This window comes from Molothrus aeneus, chromosome 5 (genome assembly GCF_037042795.1).
Source record: "Molothrus aeneus isolate 106 chromosome 5, BPBGC_Maene_1.0, whole genome shotgun sequence".
NCBI lineage: Eukaryota > Metazoa > Chordata > Aves > Passeriformes > Icteridae > Molothrus > Molothrus aeneus.
In genome coordinates, this window is record NC_089650.1 from 23,815,810 (window position 1) to 23,842,247 (window position 26,438).

The 26,438-nt window shown below is 35.2% G+C and overlaps 1 protein-coding gene across 2 annotated transcripts in view; it reads left to right on the forward strand.

Moving 5' to 3' along the window:
* Nucleotides 1–26,438, forward strand: part of ANKS1B (ankyrin repeat and sterile alpha motif domain containing 1B) — a 408,607-nt gene that overhangs the window by 112,426 nt on the left and 269,743 nt on the right. For both annotated transcript variants that reach the window (XM_066549544.1, XM_066549545.1), the window contains exon 10: nucleotides 4,472–4,637. In XM_066549544.1, coding sequence (XP_066405641.1) covers nucleotides 4,472–4,637 — 166 coding nt within the window. The remainder of the gene's footprint in view (nucleotides 1–4,471; nucleotides 4,638–26,438) is intronic.

Here is a 26,438-nt window from a genome sequence, read left to right on the forward strand (position 1 = left end):
TAATTACATGACATACATGGGATAAATGCAATATTCATTGCTCACAGGATAATCAGGAGCTTTGGGTTGATGGAGCATATAAGATCAGTAACTCTCAAAGTTTCATCAATAAATGTCATAGTACTCTTCTAAGGAGCAGCTGGGCAGAATTGATCGTACTATGATAGAGGGGCAGCCACCTGGATTCTAGATGCTGGTCCTCTGGCCTTCAGCAAGCCAGAGGAGACAGCATCATACCCTCGTGGATCTCAAGGGGTATGTCAGAATTTAATAGCTGTTCTTCACTATCTGTATAAATGAGAAAGATATTTCTAAAGGTGGCAGATACATTGCATTCTTCCTTTCTGTGTTTCCCAGATTATTTCTACTTTAAGAGGAGAGTCATGTGTGACCCTGGTGTGTTGTCCCGTGTTCCAGGGAAGTAATAAAGTGTCAAGTGACTTGATTTTTATAGGAAAGGATATTGACAGAATTTAAAAAATTCTGTAAAGTACAAATTCTATCTTCTGGTCAGTGTCAGTTCAGATTAGGTGTCTCCTGAGCCTCTACCATTCTATTCATAGCTCATACAAACGCAAACTTGCATATACCTCAGCCCTTAGTCATACATCATTCAGTTTTATTCTTAAAAGGGAGGCAAGACTATATAGAAGGCAGAAACAAGGAAAAAACGTGGGAAAAAAAGGGTCCAACTCAACATCATGTAGTTCTTGAAGATTTAGTCATATTATGGCACATTTTTTCACAATTCTGTATAACCCTTTGCAATGGCCAGAAATAGATAATTTTAGGAACAATTTAATTCCCACTGATTAACAATCTCTTACCCCTGTGCAGGTTTCAGATAGTGTATCATAGGTATTATACTTTCAAACTTATGCTCAGAGGAGAACCAGCTGACTGCAGGCCTATGAATAAGGGTAGTAGTGTGTCCCTGTCGTGTGCTCTGCAACTTCAGTGTCACATTACTGTTTCTTTCTACAAGACAAAAAATCTAATTTACATTGATCAGTATGGGTGGCTGTTCTCTAGTGATTTCCCACTAGATTGACTCACTCACTCTCAATGTTGAGGTTTTTTTTTTACTTCTATTGTGTATGTATTTTTATCCTTTCCACAAAAAAACCCTACTTATTTTAATGTGCAAGAAGCCCAGAACATTATTTTTGTGAAGTTATAATTTCAAATAAGGTTAAATTGTGCCTTGATGATGGTAGTCAGTTATATGTCTCATGTTCAGCAATTTGGAGTGGTTAATAGAAATTTGAGATTGAATAATCTCTATTTTTAAAACAAAAATTTGATTCTCTGATTTTGATTTCAGGCCTAAAGATAAAGTGGAATTTTTTATTATGAAGTTGATAATAACTTGGGCATGTAGAATGACTGTAGTTACTTGTTGCAGTTGGTTGAGAGCTTGCAAGAAAAGAACAGAATCACATTGCTTCGTACCTGAGCGATATCTGCTCACATTTAAGTTGGTGAATTAGTTTAGATCTTAGAAATTTCTAAAAATGCTCAGGACCAGCAAAATGGAGAACATTTTGCAGCAACCAAAAGACTTTACAATGTCAGTGATGAGAAATTTTCTTTTTTCTTTTTGGTACATAAGCACTTTTTAATAAAGGTATATCATCTTCACTTAATGGGTTGATAGAATTTCTGGCTTTCTAAAGTATTAAAAATTCTTTTTTGGCTCTAACTCATTTAACTTTTGCTGGACATACTATTATATTTTATTTATTAGAGAGATAATTAGGAAGACTTTAATTGCTGGTAGTTTACATTCTGACAATTTTCTGAGTAATCCCATCATTTTTATTTATTCTTCTCTGACATTTATATTCATGCAATGTTAATTACAGAATGTTGAATAACATTCAGAAAATCAAATTGAATGTTAAGAGCAATTAGGAAAGGAGTAGAGTACAAAAAAAATCATTATGTCAGTATGACTGCTTGGTGAGCCCTCATCTTGAATGAGGAAATCTGAGAAAATGTCATCCCTGTCACATCATTGAAAACTGAGAGGACGAAGGGTGACAGAGATGGTCAAAATCCTGGAACAGCTGGGCGAGTAGGCTAATATTTCTCAGTCCCTAAAGGAGAGGACATGGCAAGTGCATATGTCTGTGACATCACAAGGAGAGGATAAGTAAAGAACAACCCTTTATAGCCATCTAAAGTATAAAACAGCAATGTCAAACTTGGTGAGATAGCTAAAAACAAAATGGAGGCATGCAAACCATGAAAGGGGATGTGCTCTAAAGGCAACTGGAGAAGGCAATTTTAGAAAGTTGGTTTGGTACACACGTGAAACAAAGTCAGCCCCTTTTGACTATGAAGTCTGAGACCCACAAGGTGTTGCAGAAGGAGGAGCAGTTACTGCATGCTTGACCTAATCTCAGGCTGGTTTCACTGTTCTCTAGGTCAGCACTGTTGGCTGCCTTTACAGGTAGAATGTTGGGTGACACAAGGTATGATCCAAAGTCTGTTCTAACGTTTGGTGTATCAACTTTTAATTTTTTTTTTTTAATGCAGCTGAACTCAGGCACTGAACAGAATTTCCCTTGGGTGTTTTGTGACAATTTTAAGGCTGCAGTATTTCTTCATGGGCTTCTCTAGGCAGATTTACTATAATTAGGGTTTTGGCATTCTGACTTAAATGCATGTTTCTTGAAGGGTACAAGGATTAGATTGAAGTCTCCTGTTTTAGTCATTGCCTTGGTAAATAAATTTTTGCCTCTGCCTTTTTACAGCAGACTTAAATGGACAGGATAAAAATTCTCTTTTTTTTCAAGGTTGGAAGGATTTCTTCTCTTCAGCTGCTTCGATGCGTCTGTGTAATTTTCTATTAACTTTATTTAAGGAATCAAATGGCTTAAGTTAATAAAGTTACATTTGGAACTGCAGGAAATCTACTTGCCAAATTTTGTAATCTTATAATGTCTACTACCTGAAACTGGTTATTATTAGTCTATATATGTGAGATTACTAATACTGAGAGCTCATAATCTGACTAGGTATAAACTTGAAAGGTAGAAACAGGTAGAGATACAATCTCATTCCTCATTTAGATATGTTTTTTGAATGCTGACCAACAATTTTGTATTGTTTGCTCGTACATACTAATTTTTTTAAATTACAAATGCATCTTAGTATTCAATTTATTATTTACTTATTATATTTATTTATTATTCTCTTTATTCTATTTATTTTATTTGTACGATTTTTTTCCCTGATCGCTGTTACCAGTGCTCATTTTCAAGTTCTCATTTGTTAGTTTAACCTGTGATTTAAATCTTTCTCTACCAAAGTCATCAATAATTTTGAAGTGAAGCTACTCTTGGTGTCATCTTAACCCTATTCTTCGAGAAGCCTTGAATTATTGCCAAACTATGAACTTACATAAAGATAAAATGACCACAATGACCAGGAAAAACCCCAAAAAACTAAGAGTCATGTAATTATATGCTAACAGTATAAATCATTTATCCAAAAAGGCACTGTTACCTACAGCTATAGCTTACCTCAGCTAATATAAATTCTTGGTGAAGAAATTGTTACTCCACATTTTGTTTTAGACATCATGTTCTTCAGTCATTTTCTTAGTAGGGCTATGATAATATCTAACTGTCAGGGTGCTTTCCTGCCCTTTGCCTTTTATTATATCATATTTGATTTGTGTCTGATGCTTGACTTTCAGAGACATCCATATGTCCAATGTAAGAAAGATGTGGAAATATGTCTTTGCCCCTTCAATTGCTTTCTGCTGGTATTAAAGAAATAAATCTCTTTTGAAACAGGATGTTATCTTCTTATTCATGGTCGAAACTAGAAACAGTCTGCTTGATTGGATTACTGTACCAGTAAAACTTCTAATTCCTTTTTTCCTCCTCCCTCAACATTTGCTAATCAGTAGAATTTGCTGTACAGATTGCTGTTATGGGACCTTTTGTCATTATTTTGCTCAAATGTAGAGCAGTAATTCATCTTCATTCACAGCCTGGGATCCTGCCATCCATATGTACAAGGCGTATTTTAAGTTTTCTTATATGTAATATAAATATTTTGTAAAACTATCCCTGAAGAGAATGTAATTGTAGTGTTAATGTAATTGTTGCCCTCATGAGATACAATTAAAAAAGAAAATGAGACATCCCCTGAATTACAAGCTAGCAAAACAGGTATTGCAAAAGCAGTAATCCAGTTTTCATTAAATAAAAAGTTTGATGAATGAAGTTCTTCTGTAAACTGAAAAAGAACTGTATTATATGAAAATTTAAAGAAATAAATGTTTTCTTCTAGCATGCAAGTTATTCTTCTGGTCTGTTACAGTTTGGATTTCAGCAGAATGTGGTATTTAATTTGCTGAATTCTAAACCCTGCTGGCCAGAGTTATTGAGCCTAGTCCTTTTCCTGTGTCATCTGAGAAATACCTCTCTTACCTACTGAAATTTTTGCATTTCAGGAATCCTATTCAAAGAAGAGAGGTTATGCACTGGAAGCAATACCTTCTGTACCTCTGGATGCAGTTCCTTCAGAAAATGACAGCAGTCTTTGTGATTCCATAGACATAGCAGTCACCAAAAAGCCTTGTTCCCTAGAGATAGCAAGAGTTCCTTCCTCAAGACCAGGTAAATCACCAAATAATCCTTTACACAGTCATTGGTGTAAGGGTTAATCTATAGAATATGTAGGTGTATATTTTTAAGCATGCAGTTCTCTGTTTATCACAGTGTGATTATAGTCTTCCATTAGCCACTATAAGAGCTTCACATCCGAATTAAGATTAATAGCAAAATGTTGTAGAAGTGAAAACAAAGCAGATGTTTAAATACTTTCCTAGATAAAGATGAGGTTTCAAAAAGCCAAATTAGAAAGTGTTTCTTGTAGACAAGCCTTTTGCAATAATCCTTTAACCAACCTGTTTCTTTTTTTTCTAAGTACCCCTTAGCAACAACATTATGGAACTACTTCAAAATTCAAAGTACTCTGCATTTTCATGTTATGTGAAAGAATACCTCATCCATTTTTGAAAATTAAATAGTGAATGAGAATTAAGAGAATATTAAATATTAAATGACAGTTTGACAGACTGCTGTTTGTGTTATATACTGCTGCTATTGTTATATATACATAGTTTTTAACTATTTTAACTCATTGCTGTTCAAAGCAATAATAGAATTAATAGAATAGAATTATTAATAGAATACTAATAGAATTATGCTAAGTCAGATATTATCTCTAAGTATCGTATTATCTGTAAGAATTGTGTATGTGTTCTCCAAAATTATATGATCTCTTCCATTACCCTGTTTTGAACTCTTCATTAGTCACCGCCTGGTACAGGAATTTCAGAATATAGAAATTTTGCTCTAAGTAATTGGACTGAGAGTCTGCTGTGACAAATGACAGTTCTCAGCAGCAGAGACCTATTTGAAACAGGCAATTGACTTTCCGACCTGTGTGATCTTGATTAGGAATCATGATTTGGCTAATGTACAAGGATGACAGATGATTGTTGACTAACATCGTGCTACTGCTCTGGTCTGTGTGAGGGGAAGCACCTTCTTGATTTTACAGCTGAACTAATATTGAAGGAGTGCCAGAGCTGTATCAGGCATAGTGTATGAGGGCCAGATAGCAAGATACAGCTTTGTGGTTTGCAAGGTAAGGTGGAGTGGATTGTAGTTCCTACCTCTCTTTTAAATTTGGGCTAAAGAAGACTTGCTGGAACCTGAATTATTAGCAGCAGTCTAAAAGGTGGCACAAAATAGGATAGCATCTTTGTAGCATAGTTGCACAGAATGGACCAGAATCTGACTTGACTATCAGCGTGACTACTTGCTTCTACTACTTGTTTCTGACTTTGATGATTTTGGCTCTGATAGTCTTAAACAAAATTAGTCTGTGCAGGACAATATTGTGGGTTGCTTTTCAGTAGAGGAAGAAAATAGCAAATTATCTTTGTTTTTCACACTTCTACTTGAATAATTGCTATAAATATATTTATTGTAGTGGAAAGACTACCATACACATACCCAATAATTTGACAGGGGGAGTTCATTACCTGTCTTCTTAATAATGGGGCTCAACAGCAAATCTTCCCATGTTTTAAAACAAGATGGAGCTTTTACTAGTTAAAATACCAGCTTTGGAATTGTGCTGTCTGCTGAACATAAGAATTTTTCTTAGGCATAGTAAATTCATTAAGATCAGCAAGAAACACAGATCCTATGAAGGACATTTTTATGTCTTAATCTGTAAATATGTTTTGTATAAAGTTTAAAATAGTGTGTGTCAGAGGCCTAGAGTATAACCAAGGAAGCTGTAGGACATTCATGAGGGTGTGCATGATATTTAGAAGATCTAACAGATCAATGAGTTGACAATACAAATGTACTGTAATTCCTTCTGTTAATTTTCCATATACCACTATGATATTTTCCTCTTGGCATTTTATTGGGAAGAACATTCGGCTGTATAGAAAAATGTGGTTTTATTTTAAGCTATAAATGTAGAAGCTATCTAACTGGCCTTGCTTGCAAGCCATATCTGGAATCATGTTAGCTCTTATCTTACACTAGAAATGGACCAAATGAAATAAATCTTATAATAAATAAATCTAGCAATAAATCTCGGTTATAAGGTATTTAGTGCTAGGTGTAATTGTATGCGAAGTCATCCTGCCACTTTAGGTAGTATGGATTATTGCTTGAATAAGTTACATATCATTATAGATCATTTATTTCAAATAAATATCTAATTCTGCATGGGTTTTTTTCCTGAATTTCCCTCAGTTTTTGTGTCACTGAGACATGCCAACTTTGGGAATACTGTTTCAAATCTCTGTATTATGTGATATATAGGGTTCTGGGGAGAAAAAACAGACTGCTCTGTAGTTCTCCTGAGTCGTCTTGTTGAACTGGTAGGGAATCACAGAGGACGAGAACTCCATGCAACAAATGGTAAAGGCTTCTTTGTTTTCAGGGAGAAAAACTGAATAGAAAGAAATTAAAAGTAGTCATAAAGTTGGTTATCTTTACTTCTGAAACCCTATTTTGTGTGACTTTTATGTCTGTTTGCAAGAAATTAGGTTTATATAGGAAGAGGAACAGTTACATTTATTGGTTTATGCTCACAGTTAAAGCAATTGCTTCTAATTAGCACAGATTTAAGAGTAATAAAGACTGTGTGTCTCAGTCCAAGTTAAACTGTTCTTTTTTTCTGTAAAAGAGTAATAGGATAAGTTTGGCAGAAATTATTTCTCATCATTTTTTTTAAATTAGTAGTTAACACATGATAGGAATAGTCTGAAATATTGTGCTCTTTGAGAACATTCTTTCCATTAAGTAAAATATAAATTTGGGGTTAAAATTTCATAGATCCATCTCATAAAATGAATATAAAATAGTGATTCATTAATCAATCTGACTCATTCTTCTGTTGGCTATTGTTCTGTTGGATATGTACTGTATCCAACAGTATCAATATTTCTTAAACTAGGCATTTCTGCTACTCATTTTAATTTTTACACTGCTCTTCTGTTCAAAAAGTTCACATGACATATTTAACTTTGAAAAATAGTAATGAAATTTTATTAGTTCATAAGCCATGCATTAGAATTTTCCTTTTGCTTTTAGGGATGTAACGAAATTTTGTGAATTATAGGAACAAATCATCTTGGAGAAGGTGTAAATGAATTTAAAATGATGTTCATGAAGTTAGTGTGGTTTTGGTCACTTATATAGAGTCCAGAATACTGATTTAGGTATTGGGGCTGCTTTGGGGCTCTGATGTTAAAGATCCTTACAGACTTGTACCCTTAGTAGCTTAGACATTCTGTATCACAATCCATCCTTGCACCTCATAGTGTCATCCATTTTATTTAGGAGAGTTATTGAATGAAATCTGAGCTACATCAGGGTTTTTTAGTTGTAGTTAAGTGCATGTCCCTACCCAGCAGGGAGATTTATATGTCTTTGAGTCTGATTTTATCATTTCTACTGCAGAAACTCCCTATGAGTGACACCAGGTGACAGTTCACATGTTAAATTTTCAATAATAGTGAGTGATGGCCAGTAATAATTAAACTATTTTTAGATCTCCTTGAGTATCATCAGGAAATAGAACTTTTCAAACTCTGTCCCAAATAACTTGTGGAAGAAAAATACAACCACCTTCCTTGGGAAATTTGTTCTGTCTATGCAGATTAACAAAGGTTTTAATAAAGCATCTCAAGGACAAGAGACATTTCTCTGTGCCAACTGCATGAGAATCATCGTTGGATAAGAGAATTCTAGTTCAAGAACCTCTTATGTTTCATTATGTTACTTCACTGTGGCTGCAGGTCAGGGATGCCTTAGTGAGCCATCTTCAACTCTAAAAACAGCTGAGCTGTGGCAATGCAGAACTCAGTGTGGGCTGCAAAATCCAGCTGAGAAGTAAGGTGAATACTATAGGGCTTCACTTGTGCTGAGCTCTCAGCCACTGCACAATCAGCAATTCCCAAGGCAGTAATTTTAAAGATAGCTCTTGTACAACTACTCTACCCAGTTATATCAAAGGTATGGATTCTATCAGGGATAAAAATTGTCCTTAGACATGTGTTGTGATGCCAGTAGCCTATAGCAGGCAAACGCAAGGCAAGGAGCTGAAACATAGAGAGATAGCAGCTATTCTGCTCCTTTGCCCAGCTAAGTGTACTTTGAAGCAATCTTGCTTTTGTTAGTCAGGACGTTTTTGTTATCTGAAAAAATTGCTTGGTTTGTGCTTAAATGCCAGTGACTCTTCAGGAAGCCCAGGCAGTTAATAAATCTGTAATTAATCATACCTTCTTCTTATAGCCTCATAATCACAACAGGGAAATTAATAAAAAGTAGTTGACATTAAATTAATACAATCTACCAAACTGTCCCCAAGCTGACCAGTTCTTTGCACTATTAGGGTTAATTTTTTTTTTTTTTTTGCTTTCTCAGCCTGGCATCCCTCTCCTGTCATTACAGGGAAAATGAACCTGAAAACTTGTCAGTGTGTCATATCACCTCAGCTGTATAACACTGTGTCAGCAGTCTCACACAGATATCTAGGAGTCTCTTCTCCAGAAACCTGAATAGAAAAAAGAGCCTAGCTGTGATAACATTTTTATCAACATTAAAATATGTCTTCTACTTAATTTCAAAATTATCAAATACTTGGCTTGGTAAATAAAGTTCTATTTGTCAGATCATCAGTTTCTGTTTGACTTCAGTAATCCTTAATATTTGCACACTTCAGTTTTCCAGTTTGAGACTAAGATCCCAGATACATATTTTCTAACTTGATTAATTTATACCTTCAGTTTTGTGCAGTTATTTTCTAGTTATAAGCAAATCAGTGAAAAGTGGCCACAAGAAGGAACCATCACACTGCCAGATATAAAAAATTGTCTGAATGAAAAGAAGTTCAAGAGTGTAGCTTTAGTCATCGATGCTTCACCACTTTGAAACTCCAGTTGATCTGAAGGGTCAGACACAAACCTTTCTGAAAGCCACTCACACTTGTATTGCTTCAAGCAGGACTGCTAATAGAGCTGTATTTCATTTCAGTATGCTTTTTAAACCAGAGATAGTAGGATATAGTGCTCTTAAACACATGACCTACAGTCTAACTCCCCAGGCTTAAATACTTTCTACGAAAGATATTTAATGATCAAGAAAATCATCTTAGTTGCGTGGAAGAGCATAATAAAGGAGGCAGGGTAACAGTTGGTCTAAACCAGCTGAAAATACTCTATGAAATTTAGCCTAATTGAACACAAATGTTTCTGAAACAACTGGCTGTTCATGAAGGCTTTTGATATTGTGGTGCATATTCTAAATCATTACTACCTGCCTGCCATCAGTGCTGAATTTTCTAAGCAGCAGGGATGTGAACGGAGAACTTCAGAATGCTTATCAGGGCCATTAAAACTTACTAGTGCTTCAGGACCTGACATGACATCACAGCACCAGCCTGCCAGAGCTGAGGAAATGTTTCAACAACACTTTGGCACCTGATGTCATTCTTGGGGCTGTTCTGTGCAGGGCCATGAGTTGGACATTGGTGATCTTGTTGACCCTTCCAAGGAATTGCTATCAGAATATTCTGTGATTCAGTGGTGATATAAAAGTGCTAATCAAATGTCCCTTCTTGTTCTCTCTATTACTCAAGGGGACACTATCTCCAAAGAGTGTAATTGGTCTGTATGTTGAGTGAGAAACAAGGAACCACTCAGAGCTTGTCATTAGAGAACACAGGGCATAGGTATCATAATGTGAGCCCTGCATCCTTTTGGTGGAGTTGGTTCCCTTACAAAAGAGGGTTGTGTTTCCATAACAACCTAATAGCTGAGCAAATCTTAGGCAGCAAGCATTTTCTTCTCTTAAGTAAGTTTTTGCCTTAGACAAATGCTCCCATTGTTAAATAAAGTTTCCCAGTTCTCAGGATGTTTTGCACGATATAATCCCCCTTTACATCTAGCACAGAAAGAGTATTGTAGGCCATGGAAAGAATGAGCAAGAGAACCTCACAGTGCCCTGAAACGATGACAATATTCCCCTTAAAGGGAGAAAAGTTAGATTCTAGTCCTTATGTAGTTCCTTTCAAGACAGATCTTCAAAATATCTTGCTTTTGTGCCTGTTGCTCTTCAAAGTCATCTGTACTAGAATCACTGATTTCTGTGCTAGATATTAAGAAGCTTCTTATTTCCAACTTCAGTGTATTCATGGCCAACTCCAGTCAAGACAGATATATCCTAAAATTCTGTCTTTGGAGAAGTTGGAGCTCTCCAAGAACTCTTCTGAAATCAAATCTGGATTAAAATATTTATACCAATGGAAGTGGTTGAACTGGAAAACAGATACTTTTTTTTTTCCGATTAAATGTTATATTTAGTCCAAATGAAAATAGTTTGATTTGGCTGTTTATGTGCTTTTTAGTAAAATTTACTTCAAAGTAAAAATTGAAAATTAGCAAAATTTTTCACCTGAACTTTTGATCAATAACTTATTAATAGTGAAATTTAATGTCAAGACCTATACGTTGTTTTTCTCTCCTATTCTTTTCCTTACTTTATCCCATGTTTGAACTAAATGGACATAATTTAGCTATTGTACAGAATGTATCAACTGACTTGTTTTAACAGGTTAATTTACAGTGTTGTAAGGTTCACATTCAGTTTCAAGATACACATCTTTGCCGGCACACAGTACCAGAAACCAAACTACCCTTCTCCTGACTTTCAGTGGTGACACATTTTGTGTTTGTCATTCCAACTGCCACAGGATGTAGTGCAGGATATAGTGCACATTTATCAGAAGTGATTTTGTCTAGTACATTAATATGTGTGTACAGTTAAGATTTTTCATTTCATGTGAACTTTTAATGAAAATCAAGAGAATGCTGATGGAAGAGTGAAATATGCAGTAGCTCTTCTATCTTGCATTTTGCTGGGTTTTTTCTTCAGTACAGCTAGTTCTTTTTTAAGCACCCTTCAAAACCAGAAAAGATTCCTGAAACTTATGCCTGGAGTATTTGCTGCTGTAGCTGTTTCTATAACAGAAATTACAATTTTATAATTTCTTTTAAGTTTTAAAGTATCTTCTGGCATTTTATAGTTCCTTTTAATTTTTTTTAAGTACAAATCCCCAAAATATGAGAAGCTTTGGAGTTTTGTCTTATCATAATGATATTTTCATACCTGTTTTTTTTATTCCTGATATTATTTAATTAGGATGCTTTCTACTGACTTTTTAAATACTGTATCTCCTAGAGGAGCACAGTTCACCTGTGGTCTTGTATTGGTCACTATTTTATTGACTAGGGGTTATAGACCTGCTGGTCTCAATAACTAGGGCTTCAAGTGATCTGAGTCTCAGGCTGAAATGTATTTTTAATGTCATTGATGTTAGCACATGTTTTGATACTGATTTCAGTTGAGTTAGATTTTCACTGTGTACATCATCTTCCAAAAGAAGGTGCTGCATTAGAATTAGGAATTAGTCAATTAAGTACTGATATGAGACTGGGAAAATATCTCTTGTATTATGAGATGAAGAATGAGGTACTGTCTTGAGAATATTGCCCTTCTGATTTTGTCTGAGATCAGGAGAAGATGCCTCTCAAATTATCTGCTATACGGTTGTAGTTGGAAGTGTCTGTAGACTGGTCAATGAGGTGTGTAACTCTGATTTCTGCTCTGTTAACTACCTCCTTCAATTCCAGTTGTGACAACATATTGAAGCTGTGGTCCACCCTAGCTATATTTGGGTAGTGTTCAGGAGGTGAGTGAGACAGCCTGAAAATCCTTTCTACAGTGAAGTTTGTTCCTAGGTTGTCCAGGTTTGGAGGTTTCTGGTATTAGCCAAGAAACAGGCCCAGGTGATCTGTATTCACTTTTTGTAGACAGGTGCTGTCCCATATTCTTTCTTGACATGTCTGTAGCCTGCTGTCAATAGATATACCCACAGTGCTCATCTCCCCTCCCTAATGTTTAAAGAAGAAAATATCCATGCTTTATTGTTTCAATTTTCTGCACAATGTGGGAAATGTTTGGGGTTTTTTTGTTAGAAGTTACAAAGGGAGAGGAAAAAAATTAACTTTTGTTGTACAAAATAAAGCACCATTTTCATTAGGATTTGACCCTAATTATAAATGTATTAGCAGAACAAATTAAGAGATGAGGGAAAATAAATAATAGAAACTTTCAGTAGCAGTTCTTCCTCTGGCTTCCCCTCTAAGCAGTCCAGGGCAGCATGAGATAAAGCCATAGATTCCTCTAAGACAGCTGTTCCATTAGTTATTCTATTTTAAACAGTGAAATTTTGTATTTGGATAAACCTTTGTTATCATAAAACTCTCAAATTAATAACTAGAAAATTGAAATAATCCACTTTTGTCATCAAATGAGTGGCAGACTCTAACTCCAAAGCAGTATGATAAAAATGAATTCTTTGCAGTGTTGGGAATAAAAAAATTCTGCTTTTTTTACCTTTTTTTTAATTTTCACTTAACTTCTTGACTTTTGAAAAAAATGGGAATTTTTCCTGCAGGGCTAAAATAAAACTTCACTGTCATAAACTGAGAAGTAGACTGTGGAACAGACAGAAGTATTCAATGATTGCTGTTTCTAGAGTGCTTTCTTGGCTGACTCTTCCCCATTTAACTGGCAGCTTTCAGAATCCTGACAAAGAGCATTAAAGGAATGAGGTCTGTGTAGGCTTTTTGACACTCCTACCCATTGTAGATTTGCAGGATAAGGATGGTAAAACTGTTACCTTTTTTCCATTTGGGTAGGGCACTCTTCTCATGCACATGTATTTGGAAGAATTCAGTATAAAAAATTTTTAATTTTTGCCACTGCAAAGACAGACCACTTGAGTAAAGTTTATTAATCCAAATTTACTTTTGTAGTACTTACCTCTATTCCAAAAACTTTAGATATTATTTAACCTTGGTTTTTAAATAAAAATATCCAGTTTTTCTGAAATAACATTCATTTGCATGACCTGTGTCCCTTCCATTTATTATTAATGGTGATCCATATCAGCTATTCCATTATTCCTGATCTCAGGCTGAAAGCCTATAATGACCAAGGTTACTCCATTAGCTTCCTTTTAATCTTAAATCTTATCAATATGCCAGGTACTATTAAGAGACAGCACCATTTATTGAGATGAATTCTTGCCAGATCTTTTTGAAATCTTGGATACAAATTAGATATATTGATTAAAAATTTCTAGCTTTAGTAACTCTCATTTAACATTCATTTGGAATATTATCCTACGAGTTTCTGTTTGATATTTAGGGAAAATATTTTTCATCTCTCAGTTTATAATAATGTTGACCCTGCCACATTTCTAGAGTGATGTACCATAATTTTGTTTCTTCCATTGTCCATTTCCCCCACATTTTTATGACCTTGATGCAGCAGAAGTCATGTGAAGAAACAGCATTATTATCATAAAGGCTTCTTCAGAGTGCCTATGCACAAGAGACTGCATTGAGGTTGCACAATTGAGGTGTCAATTCTTACATATTGCAGCTCTAATGTACTTTCCATTAAGACCTTATCATCCCTCTAAAAGGTTTTTAGTATATAATTAGGATAATTGCTCCCCTGGATATCATCTCTGATAATATCCTGAAGAATGAAATCTTATTCTTAAAAATACTCTGTCATATTTGAAGTTAACACACATGGAGGTGGTGATACCATGGGATCAGTTCATTATCAAAATACATGCACTCTCTGCCCATCCATTATGTTCCAGTAAATATGTTTATTTTGAAGTAATTTCATTTTCCAAAGGACTAGCTTCCGTTTTCTCTACAAACACAAGGAAAAAGGCTTCTGCTCAGCATATGTTAAAATTTTTCTGATGTTTTATTATTATTCATTAAAATGCAGTTGAAAAAAATCAGCCCTCACAGGAGTTTTTGGCAATTTTTGCAAATGAGTGCTCATCAAAGTGTGTTCATTCTGACCAATGCTCAGTTTCATCCATCCTGGTGTGATTACTGTCTAGAATGATCTCATTATACACTTGACTGCATGCTGTCAGACAAAAACCCTTTTTCAAATCAAAACAATAATTCAAAGGAACATAATTATTTTTGGCTGTTTTGCATTTTAAAGCCCACATGAAAATATTATTTAGCAGGATTTGAGTTTTTCTTTGTTAAATGACTATTAGTTGTGATGTTCTTTGTAGTACTTTTGAGTTGGGGCTGGAATATATATAGACCACATAGAACATATTCCATTCTAGTAAGTAATAGTACATCTCAGAGTGCTGATGGGATTGTTTGATAATTGAGCAGATGTAAATGACAATGCCTTTCATAAGTGGCAGTAACTTAATTGATAAATGGGAAATAATACTTCTGTAATAGTATTAAGTAAAATATTAATAAAAAGTATTAAGTAAAAACTACTTTTCACCAAATTGCTACTATTAGGAGTAATAGTAAAACTTCATCTATTAATTTGTTTGCAATTTACATGCATCTGGTACATACAGAGGAATATAAGCTTGAAATAGGTATAGCATTGCACATAGATCTTAATAGGTATATAGCTAATATTACATGTCTCCTGATGCACCTGTGAATTTTCTGCCAACCTTACCCTGAATTTTCTACAAAACTTTTCAGTTTGACTCTTACTCCATTTTAGAAGCTGGGAAGAACCAGTTATCTTGAGCTCATAGGTTTTATCCTCTTATATTCAAGACTAGATACTGTGCTATTTTGCATGAAGATGAAATTGAGTCCTATAGTTTGAGAGATTCAGTGCTCAAGAGCTAGTGCTTCACTTGAGTTATGTCTATAATGCAGTGCCATTCAAGTATTGTAAAAAAAGCTCAAGTGGTTTTCAGAAACACTGGAACTGCAGTAGAGGTATGTGTTGAATCAGACAAAGAATTCTGTCTTTTGTGGAAAATTAATTTCTCTGCTGTTTGGTCTCTTAATTTCAGATGGTAAAGCCGCTCAGCTCTAAATGTTTAATCAATAGACACTACAATATACTTATCTTAGGGTACTCTAGACATTCTCAGCATTACCGATGTTCCTGATCTCTCCGGCTCCTTGTATAGTTTTTCCAGCTTTTTTGGTATTTTTATATTGAAGATTGCAAGTTTAACACAGTTTATTAGGGAATGGTTTGTAACTTGCTGCAGATGGCAAGTAGATGTGTAGCACAGTTTTTGTTATGTGATTACCTTTGATTTAGCTATTAGATTTGATTACCTGGGCAATCCCTTGTGTTTCTATGTCCCATATCAGGGATGGGAAAGATCAGGGGAACCCTAAGCATCAGACTATAATATGAGTGACTATATCTGTATCTCAGAACATGAGAATTCTGTTCAATGCTGGGTACATCCTGTGTGCATCCCAGCTCCATGCTGGACACCCCATACAGTAAGTCTTCCCTTTGCTCACCACCAAACGAACTAAAAAAGTTTTTTTGGCTCTTCTGATTGGCAGTCTTTAGGAGAATTTATTTGGTGACTGACTCTGTAAAAATTGGAATATTATATCATACAATCAACTGAATAGCCATGCTAATAATTTTATTTCAGCATTGGCCTGAATCAGATTTGAAATACTAGATTTTATTACAAAAAAAAATACTCCTATTTCCGCTGTCTTAACCTTGCCAGTAAAAAAACAACTGAAATGTAGTTTTGTGAAAAGAATTAAGAGATTGTATTTAATACTTGAATATGTTTTAATGTGTTCCACTGGGAATTCTTTCTAATAAGAATTATATGTTTTAAGAATTTTTAATAAACTTTTCTATTAACTTTGGTACATTTGGAAAACAGAAATCTTGGCATAGCTTGCTAAATTTTGTTTAAGTCAAAATATTTGTGACAATATTAAGCAATTTCCAAAATAAACCAATTTTGTACATAATGAACAGATTTATTGGCTTTATTCAGTGTAATAAATGATTAAAAAATAGAAAAATGTTGATTCCTAGTGAAGGTGCTCAGTGTTGCATTAAAAAAAAAATCCTCCTATTCTATTTGAAGCTAAACCACTCATTTATTTCCATTTTCTCTGCTTCTGTCTCCCTTTCACATTTGCTAGTCCTGATGGCAACGTATAGCTTGCTGCCAAAAAGTTTTCTTCTCTTACTTTACAAAAATTTGGTTTTTGTTCTTTTCATACCATTTTCTTTTTATGCCACCTCAAAAGAAAACTTGAAGTGTGCAAGTCATGTAGGATTTTGCTATATATCAAAATAGGGTGGGAAAGGGTTTCTATTGCCAATTCACAAACATATAGATGAAGCATATATTTAATAGTATCTAATAACAGAATAATTTGCTACTGCAACAGAATATCAAATTAGTATTTTTCTTTTTTTTTTCCTGATATGCATTAAAATATCTCAGTTTTGGAAGAACCCATATGAAAGAATATGTTCACACCCAGCTGCTTTATTGTTATCAGGAAACAGGTAGTCTTCAAAAAGACCATTTCATATTTTGTGGCTCCAGAGCAGAATGTGTTCTTTCTGTAGTGCAGTATAGCACTGTATGTGGTTGTAACTGTTCTGGATGATGACATTAAAACCAGCTGTTAGTAAGAATACTCTTTGCAGTCTAGCTCCAGTTCACCCCATGTCCTTTTTCTTTCAGAAATCATTCTCTTCATGTTGTAAGATACATAATAAATACTGCAGCACAATTAAAACCATTTTCTTACCCATAGGACTGGGATTAACACTAAAGTTTTATCCAAGAGCATTTCCACTACTTTTATGTCTATTTATGTCATACATAATGGTGAAAAGATATCAGAACTTCCTGTGAATATTGTGAAAGTAAATTTTGAAAAAAAACTTTTTTCTAATCAATTATGTAAGTTGTCTTTCAAAGTTATTCTCATCCAACCTGATATAACTGCAAAAAGAATTTGCTAGTGATCAATTTAACAAAAGTGTGTTCTTATGGAATAGTGCCATTTGCAGTAGAAAGTTGTTACTGGTTAGGAGTTCTGCCAGTAAGAGTGACAGGACTTGTGTGGGTCTTTTAGTTAAATTCTTACCTGTATTCCAGTGTGATTAATTGTGATTTTTTGTTATAATTTATGAACTGTAAATTACAGAACCTTGAAAAATTCAAGCCATATTTTTCTCCATAAAACTTGACAAACTCCCAATAGTTTTACTAATAGATTTTATTGTGATCCCTCTTTGTTTCTGCTCCACTGTGCTGGAATACTCCTTCTTGTCTAAATCTACTGATTTGGACTGATCTAAATCAACCAAACAGGCCAAAGCTGCATGGTCTGAAAATTAAGATTTTTTCATTTGCTGTCAATAGCAAATACAAATGGCTCACCTCTTCAATATATGCAGTTTTGTGCTAATCTTATCACTCCTTTATGTAGTTAACTGCAGCCCTCAAAAATTCCAACAATCTATCAAAATTAGGTATCTGTGCTCTCTATAATAAATGTAGTAGGTTGTATTAGTGGGAAAACATGATGGGAAGAATTTTAAGAAATTTACAAAGCTAGCGTATGGATCTTACAGAACCTAAAACCCAAATGAGAAACCTACGGTTTCAATCAATAGGCTGATCTATTGAGAAGATTCTAAACACTCAGAAGTTATGTAAATCCTGCTTTGTCAGTCAGAAGATGAATAATGTCTAAATATATAACATTTTTTAATATATCATTTTATCTGAATTGCAGGAGATAGAAAATAAATTAATGCAGGAATATTAGTAAAAGGGGTAGAATTTTAGTATTTTTCAGGTGAAAATGATAGGTACAAATGAAATATATAAAATATGGCAAAAAAGTTTTGGCAAACTAATTATAAAATGGAAAATTCAGAAATTAAAAATGCTATCAAATTTTTTGAGGTTTTGAGTTATTAGAAACTTTAATACTGTGCTGCCAAAAATTAGCTGGTTGAAAATTGGGTTGTGTTATTCCAAAATTATCCACAGTAGTTCCTTTCACTTTTTCAAGTCATTTGGACACTATCAGGGCAACATATTGGTCTATATGGTCCAGTCTGGTCCTCTCTGGTCCAGATGCTTTGGTATCTCTTTCAAATTGAACAGTAAAGCCCATAAAGAATCCCTGAATTCTTACTGTGTATTTGTAGTGTATTCTATCTGCTGGACAAGTTCTTTATGCTTAATGAATATAACTGTTATACATGACACAATATGCAATACATATTAACAAGATACTTCTTTCAGTGCAAATGTATATTAAATACAAAAATGTAAACTTTCAGGGTGAGAGTTGAGCTTCCTAAATCTCTCTGAAGCTGCTTGAAAATTTAGATACTTTAAATAGGAATAACTGGATTGTGAAACATTTTAAAACATATCTGTGTCTTTGGTTTTAAAATATTTTGGTTAGCACTTTGACTTCAGTATTCTGATAAAGAGCTTTATTAATTATGTGATACCTAGAAGAACTGAAAATATAGGTTTTTTCCATTAATTGATTTTCACCGTAGCTGTAGATAGATGTATATTGAGAGTTTTATCTTCAAGACTGCTTAAATTACTTATTAACTGAGCTTCATCCCTGGGGTGTGTGGCTATCATTGGCATTATTTAAATAATTTGAGAACACTTACTCTCACCACCTTCTGTAGTTTATTTTCTGAAATAATTTGACAATGTAGCCTGATTCAGTAATCATCTGTTGCCTTTGTGAGGGTGGAGTATTTTTTATGTGCACCACGCTTTGGTTATTTTCTTTGGTTTATAGGAGAAGCCTTATGAAATACTAAGGCATGCATATGATCACATTCAGTGACCTCTCACTGATAAATTAAATTTAAAAATAAGCACAGAAATCCCCAATACCTACCATTCTTTTCTGAGGTAATTTTTTTTACAAGACTATTAGGCATCCCGGTTTTTAGTTAATGGCTAAGATAACCAAAAATATTTTGGCACATGTAACTATACCATATGCTTTTCACTGAACTCCCAGAAATATGCTGCTTGTATGTTGAGACAGGGCAAATACAGAAATCTGTGAAATACCTGTCATAGACAAGTGCAATCATTTCACTACAAACCTTTTAAATATGGAAAAGCCAACAAAAAAGCTATTACACAAAAATAAAAAAGGTAGATGGCAACTGTGTGGTATTGTTTTTGAATGCTCAATTAAACATCAGCAGCTTGCAGAGGCAGTCTCAAAAGGTTACTCAGGAAATGGTGGAAATCACCCATCATCTCTCATTAGTACTTAATGAGAGATGTTTTTCCAGACAGTTGCCTGGTATTACAAGGGTTATGCAGGCTTGAAGCAGTTCCAAAGTCTGTTTGTGCAGGTGGGTGATTAGAGGAAATAAAAACTTGATAATAGTCATACCCAACTCTCTTGGATGATGCAGAAACAACTAAACAAACCCCCTGCTGCCACTGGAATGCACTTCACTGGTAATTAATTCCAAATACAATCCTGAAATAACTGCCGCATCCAAGACTGGGGCAGTTATAGCTTCGAGTGCTTTCAACAAGACAGTTGCAGATATATATTTACAATTCTACTCAGAACAACAGTTATTCAGGGTTAAGTGTGTGGGAACCAAGCAAATTCAAAAGAGCAAATTCAAACAGTTGAGTCCAACCATTCCCCCTATGCATCCAGTGTAGCTACCTACTGATTCTGTTATTCACTATTCCATCTGTTCTTTTGAAATGTCTCTGGTAATGTTTGTTCCTTGAAATCCTGAAATACACGGTTGTCCTGATCTGTAGCTTGTAGATTTATTCCATATTGAATAGTCATGTAGGAGAGAAGATTTGCTGTGAGGATTTAGTCAAGTAAAACAATTTTAAAGCTGAATCCTATGCTATGGGAAATTACTTAGTCCTGGTTGAGGCTACTCTGTACCATGAATGTTTTTGTTATCTCCCTGACAAAATAGGAGATTTTTTTTTCTGGATTTCTGTATGAACTGCTTAATTTACTATAGGCTATTTCTGTTATTCTTTGCAATGGGTCCCCCACTTACAGGGGACAACACATTTTTATCACACATGCTGTTCAAGAAGTCTTACACATGGCATCTGTAGATAAAATCAGTGTGGTTCCTGCTCTTTTGTGACCTGCTCTGCTCAGTTTTGGGTTATGTTAGTTCTTTCCTATTTGATGGCTTGGGCTCCTGCCTTTTAAATCTGCTCTTGCTGGAATTCAGCAGCCAAGAGTGATCCACAGAGAATGAACTGAGCCCAAGTCCTGTCCTCATACAAACACACCTACTTTTACTGAAGTCTGTGGGTTTGGATTTAGAATAATGGGTTGATTCTCCTTGCTCTGCCTTAGAAATGGTTGTTAATGAGCCCTCTACAAAATTCAGGGCATCACTGGGTCAGAATTTTCTTTACCATGCAGAGTCAGATTTAGATGACTCTTCATGTGGGCCTGTGTCTCTCTCTTGCTTGTGGATCAAGCTCAAAGATTCCCTGAAACAGAATCAGGGAAGTTTCTTGGTCTCATCAGCATGAGAGTATCAGCATATTCCTGATAAAGCATCCATATCTTTGATTATCATAGGAATCAGAAATTGCTGGTTTATCTATCACTCCAGTGGAATTATAAGTGGTAATTCTTTTTTTATTCTAGCTGTGAAGATTTTAGAAGGAGTAGATGACCATTCCCCCATTATCAGAGAGCATTAAAATCTGTTCCTAATGGTACCCCACATGTTGGGACCTGCATTAATGTGTTAATATCTTAACCAGACAATTAAATTAGCCATTTTGGTGGCTCTGTTCTCTACAAGGAGATATATGTAAGTTCAGTCACTGCAGACTGATCCTCTAGAATAAGTACTATTTCCATACTATCTTCTTTTTACTCTTCCAAGATTTCTATTGGGATTATGACTGCTTTTTGTCCAGGGCAGATCATTAGCATTGCCATGTTCTTTTTAAAGCTTTTTGCCTTCATGTAACACATTTGATGTTAAGAGGACATGTAACATATACAGACAAAGGCACTCCAACTTTTTTTCCAAAGACAGATCCAAACCCATAGAAATTGCCTGAATAGATAAGAGTTTTATAATAGTCTAGCAAATTGAGTCTGCTATAATTGATCAAATTTAGGTCTGTCTTGTTACCACACTAAAGCTCATTTTGAGTCCAGATGGCACTGAGCTATCTGGACCTATATGTACATATTTGCATTACCTCTGATGATGGGATGTCCAAAACAGATGGAGGATTTTGACCCACATTCAAGTCGTTTGAAACAGTGCATGAAATATTCTACACTAAGCAGAGCTTGAGGAACCTATTGCTAGTAATAGTGTGCCTTCAGATTTGTTGTCCATTTATGTGTGCAAGTGTATCTCTATATATTTATGTGTATGTATGTTCATGCACATTCATTTTCTACCCTTGTCTTTTTTCTCTCCCAGTTTTGCAGTGAACAAACCTGTCCAGGCCCTGTGTTTGTAATATAAATTTCTACAGGTCATAATGATTAGGCTTTGTGTAGTATTTTTCTTCATGCCTAGTATTGTCTTTTCGGATGTTTTAGAATTTAGTATATGTATTTAAACACAGTATTAGGTGTGTAGTGTATAATCTAGTTCTAGGCTATTACTAGTCCATACCTCTAAAGTGAAATACACTTTTCTTCCATTTTTATAGCAAATTGTAAATCTGAGACTATAGTGTTTAAGTGACTCCACAAATAGTTGGAACATGGAAATAAAATAGGTGGAGTATAAATTTGCATTTTGCCTCAGGGCACTGGATGTGAATATGAAATAAATCATCATTTGCAGTTACTATTAATTTCTTCAGTCACAGGCCAGCTTTGGAGCCCATAAACCAGATTCCTTCTGGATGTGATGCTCCCTTTTAGGTGGACACCAAAAGCACAGGGTCCTTCTGGACACTGGAAGTTGTGAGGAGTGTGTATGATGGGGGTGTTTGGTAGAATAAATAAGTAGCTAGGTAGTGCTAAAAGTTCAAACCCACATATAATCTAAATGGAGTGTCATGCAGATCAACTACTTTTGATCTGCTGATCCATTGCCATCACTCTAAGTTGTAGAAATAACTGATATAATAGCTAATACAGACATAACTGTAAATTTTGATAAGGATGATAGCATGTTTCTGCAATGAAAGTAGAAAACTAGATTAACTCTGTGTTCCATTTTAGAGATTTATTTCTGAGGTGAAATCTAATTATAACTATATTTCTGGAACATGGGCTGTGTCTGGTTTTTGGTATTTTGCTTGCTGGGATGCAGTAAGTGTTCTGGTTGGTGTACTTAGTCTTGCCTGATAGTTAATATTGTGGCATTGTATACATATAGTGCCTTTTCTTTGAGTGCATTATGAGAAAAAAAATCCCTTAGAAAAGTTTCAGTGAGTGATTTATGGCTTGTCCTCACAGCACATAGATAGTGGGATGAAAATGTCAATGAAGCACTTGTTGAACTCTGGTATTATGGTCTCTTATTATCCATGAGGGCCTTTTTCTCTGTGCAGTGCTCTCTGAGAAAAAAAGATATGTGAAACCAATGACTGATGTCACACAGCACAGGAAAAGGCAAAATTCCCTGATATGGCTTTTTTTTTACCATCTCAGTTAAACAGTTGACATTTTTGTTCTTGTCTGACATTTTAGAAGACAGCCCTAGAAAAACGTCTTCATTTGCTCTTACGATATACTAAAAGACCACATTAATGCATTTTCCTTGTTCTATTCTATTTCCTTTGCCCTGAAATAAAGAAAATGGAGAATGTCAAGTCCTCAGTAAGCATTTAAGCATTTTCAAAAATCAGAATAAGATCAAATTACATAGACCTTGTGACAACTTCTCATGTGTGATGGAGGAAGGAAGGAGTATTGTTAGAGCATGCTGCAGTTCATTAGTTTTTAGCTGCTAGATGATCCCTGGAGCCTGCTGTTATGTGACTTACACAGAAACATCTAGATTATTGCAATGTGAGCCAGGAAGAGAATGACAGTTGTAAATACTTCCCTGTTGTCCCCATCTGTAGCACCTATCAGAAATTCAGCATGAGAGCTAATCTCTCCTAGGTAAATTTGGTAGTTTCTTAAGTTTCCAAGCTCTATTTGCCATGAAATGTTTTTCTGAAACTTGCAGTGTTGCCATCATAGTTACCTGAAGAAGGAAAAAATTGCCTTAGTTTTGTCACCAGGAAAATTTTAAAATGATTGTTATATCATTTAATTCCAAAGAAAATAAATACAAAGATACTCTTAATGAAACTATAAGTACTGTATACATAAACAGGTCCTACAAATTGGTTGCAGGAACTAATTTGATGGTGTTGTTCTCTCTCTGATGGAGCAGACCCAGGTAGTAAATCATTATTGGTTGCCTAATGGGAACATCCTACTGTGAAAATAAACAGCTGTCCACAATAAAGAAATTGTTTACAAGAAATCATTACATGTCAGACACTTAGCCCCTTGAGAAAGAAGGAAAGGTGTGAAATACTGAACAGTTGGATGTTTTTTCTGGGCTGTTTATTTAAGAAAAAAGAATTTATAGCTTCTTTTTGAAAAGCTTTGTTTTAGGCTGTATAAACATGATTTTTTTTTTTTTATTATTTCTACCTAATTTTGCTTGGAAAGAAAATCTGTAACTAATCTTCTCTGAGGTTGCTGCATATTGTGTATATTGCTGAATTGTTTATGGTTGTATTCACACATTGTGGCCTAAGAATTTTTTCTCAGCTGTGTCTTGTGGGACATGTAACAGCCCTGTTCCCTCTCCTGTATGCCTTCCAGTAAATTTTCTTTCCAAGAATATTGGAATACTGTCACTCACAGTCGATTCAGTGCTACTCATGTGGCACATATGAAGGGGGAAAACCTGGCCTTCAAGTGAGCTACTTCTGAAGAGGGTCAACAAGAAGTCTTTCCTATGGAAAGACCAAAAACTTGCTCATGTATCTTGACTCCTCGTTACCCTCTTCTGCATATTTGAAGTGTGGTTAAACTGAGGTGAGGTGACAATTAACAAGGCTTTGAAACAGAATAAACTGGTGGGCAGACAGCTGCATTTGTTACCATTGACACCAATATGTGTTTCCTAGGATGTGTCCTTTTGAGTGATCCATCCTTGAGATATCTAGATAATATCTGCATCTGCAAGACTGCCTGATTTCACTTGCAAGGCTTTAATATGCTAAGTAGCTCAAGGGCAGTTGTGCTAAGCACAGGCTCACAGGGAAATAGGGACAGAAAGGCAGGGACTGCTGCAGTATGGAGGAGTTTGTGTTCTTTATAGCTTTAGCTTTTTGTCAGAGACAATCATCCTGTTTGTTTCTCGCACCAGTGAGTAAATAAGTGCACTAAGCTGGATTCATGTGGAGCATTTCTCACTCAAGAATTCATTTTTTACCTTCCTGTATATGGTGCCTGTGTTCCCACATTTCTTGACAATAGTGTAGTCCCCTGTTTGGCGGCTCCCCAAACAGAGGACAGGGGTCTCTTAGAGCAACTCTGATTCCTCAGTAAGGGAGGTTCATTGATGATATTCTGTCAATCCACAGAGTGAAAGGAGATGCTGTTTCATAGTCTGGGGCAAAAGACATGAAGACTTTCAGCTCACTTAAGGTGTTACTCTAGCCTTTGTCTCACTGTGAGATTTTTAGAGTATATCTGGCCTTTGTCCTCACTATGAAATTTTCAGAGTATGGCAATGCTTTAGAGGTTTCTCTTCTTGCCAAATCCCTATCCCTAATTTGATGAGCTGGGCTTTCATATCACACAATACTCATTTACATGGTGCATGTGAACAACATTATAAAGTTAGACACCAGGTCAGGCAGGAAAGAATATGAGACTTAAGGCTTTCTGAAATGCTATCAAAGTTCTTCCATGTCAGTTATATTATTGTGAGAATTCATTTTCAGTTCTTTTCTAAGGCTGTGTTAAAACTGTTTTGATATGTTGTATCAACACACATTTATTACTTTATTAAATAAATTACTCCTGATCCAAGCTTTCTGTACACATTTATGATGATTTAGGAAGAACTCATCTGTGTGGTAAGACTGCATACCTTTTGGACTGGTAATTTCAATGAGATACTTTTTAAAAAAGTTGGACTTCTCTGTTTCTGTAGCAGACAGTGTTCACACTGTCAGGTAACACCTGAAGTTATCTACAGGATGTCTCCATTTTGGGTGTCTGTCAATCTGACATCTGAATTTTTGTTTATGCTTTCATTAAGTGTTGTATCGGTATTGCTGAAATCTAAAACATTCCAGCTTAACATTTGTTTTAGAAGACTTAAATTGTCAGACTGTATTTGATTAGAAACTTTGATTAGAAACCTCATCCAGTTACGAAGTGTTTCTGCAGGAAGAATCCTGCAGATTTCCTAGAACCACTCATGCTGTGAAAGTATCTGTAAGTCGGAACGGCCATCAAGTTTACTTTCCTGAAACTATTCCCCTTTATCCTATATTATCTCTGTTAATGCAACTGGATATTTCCTTCTTTTTCTGTTATCCTTCCAAGAATTCTTTCAGGTTAGTAAGACTGAGAGAGCAGCTTCTGTCATGGCTTTCAGAGAGGCATTTATGACTTGTGCAGAGGGAGGAGCTCATGGATATATCTGTAGACGTTGATCAGGCAAAAAATCTCCAGCTTCAGAGGCCTGCTTTTGTTTATTGATGTTTGGGTTTTTCTGGAGTGAATTTGTCCACAGAGTGGAAGCACATATTGGAGAACCACCACAATCACAAAAAAAACACAACTTGCTTTCTTCTGTGAACCCTGCAGGCTGTCAGTTGAAGCCCACAGACATGAGACTTGACATCATTGTCTTGATGCAGTGCTTCAGGTGTAACAGCACATTTAGGAGCATGGAGCACATCTTTGTAACTCACAAAGAAAGGTGCTC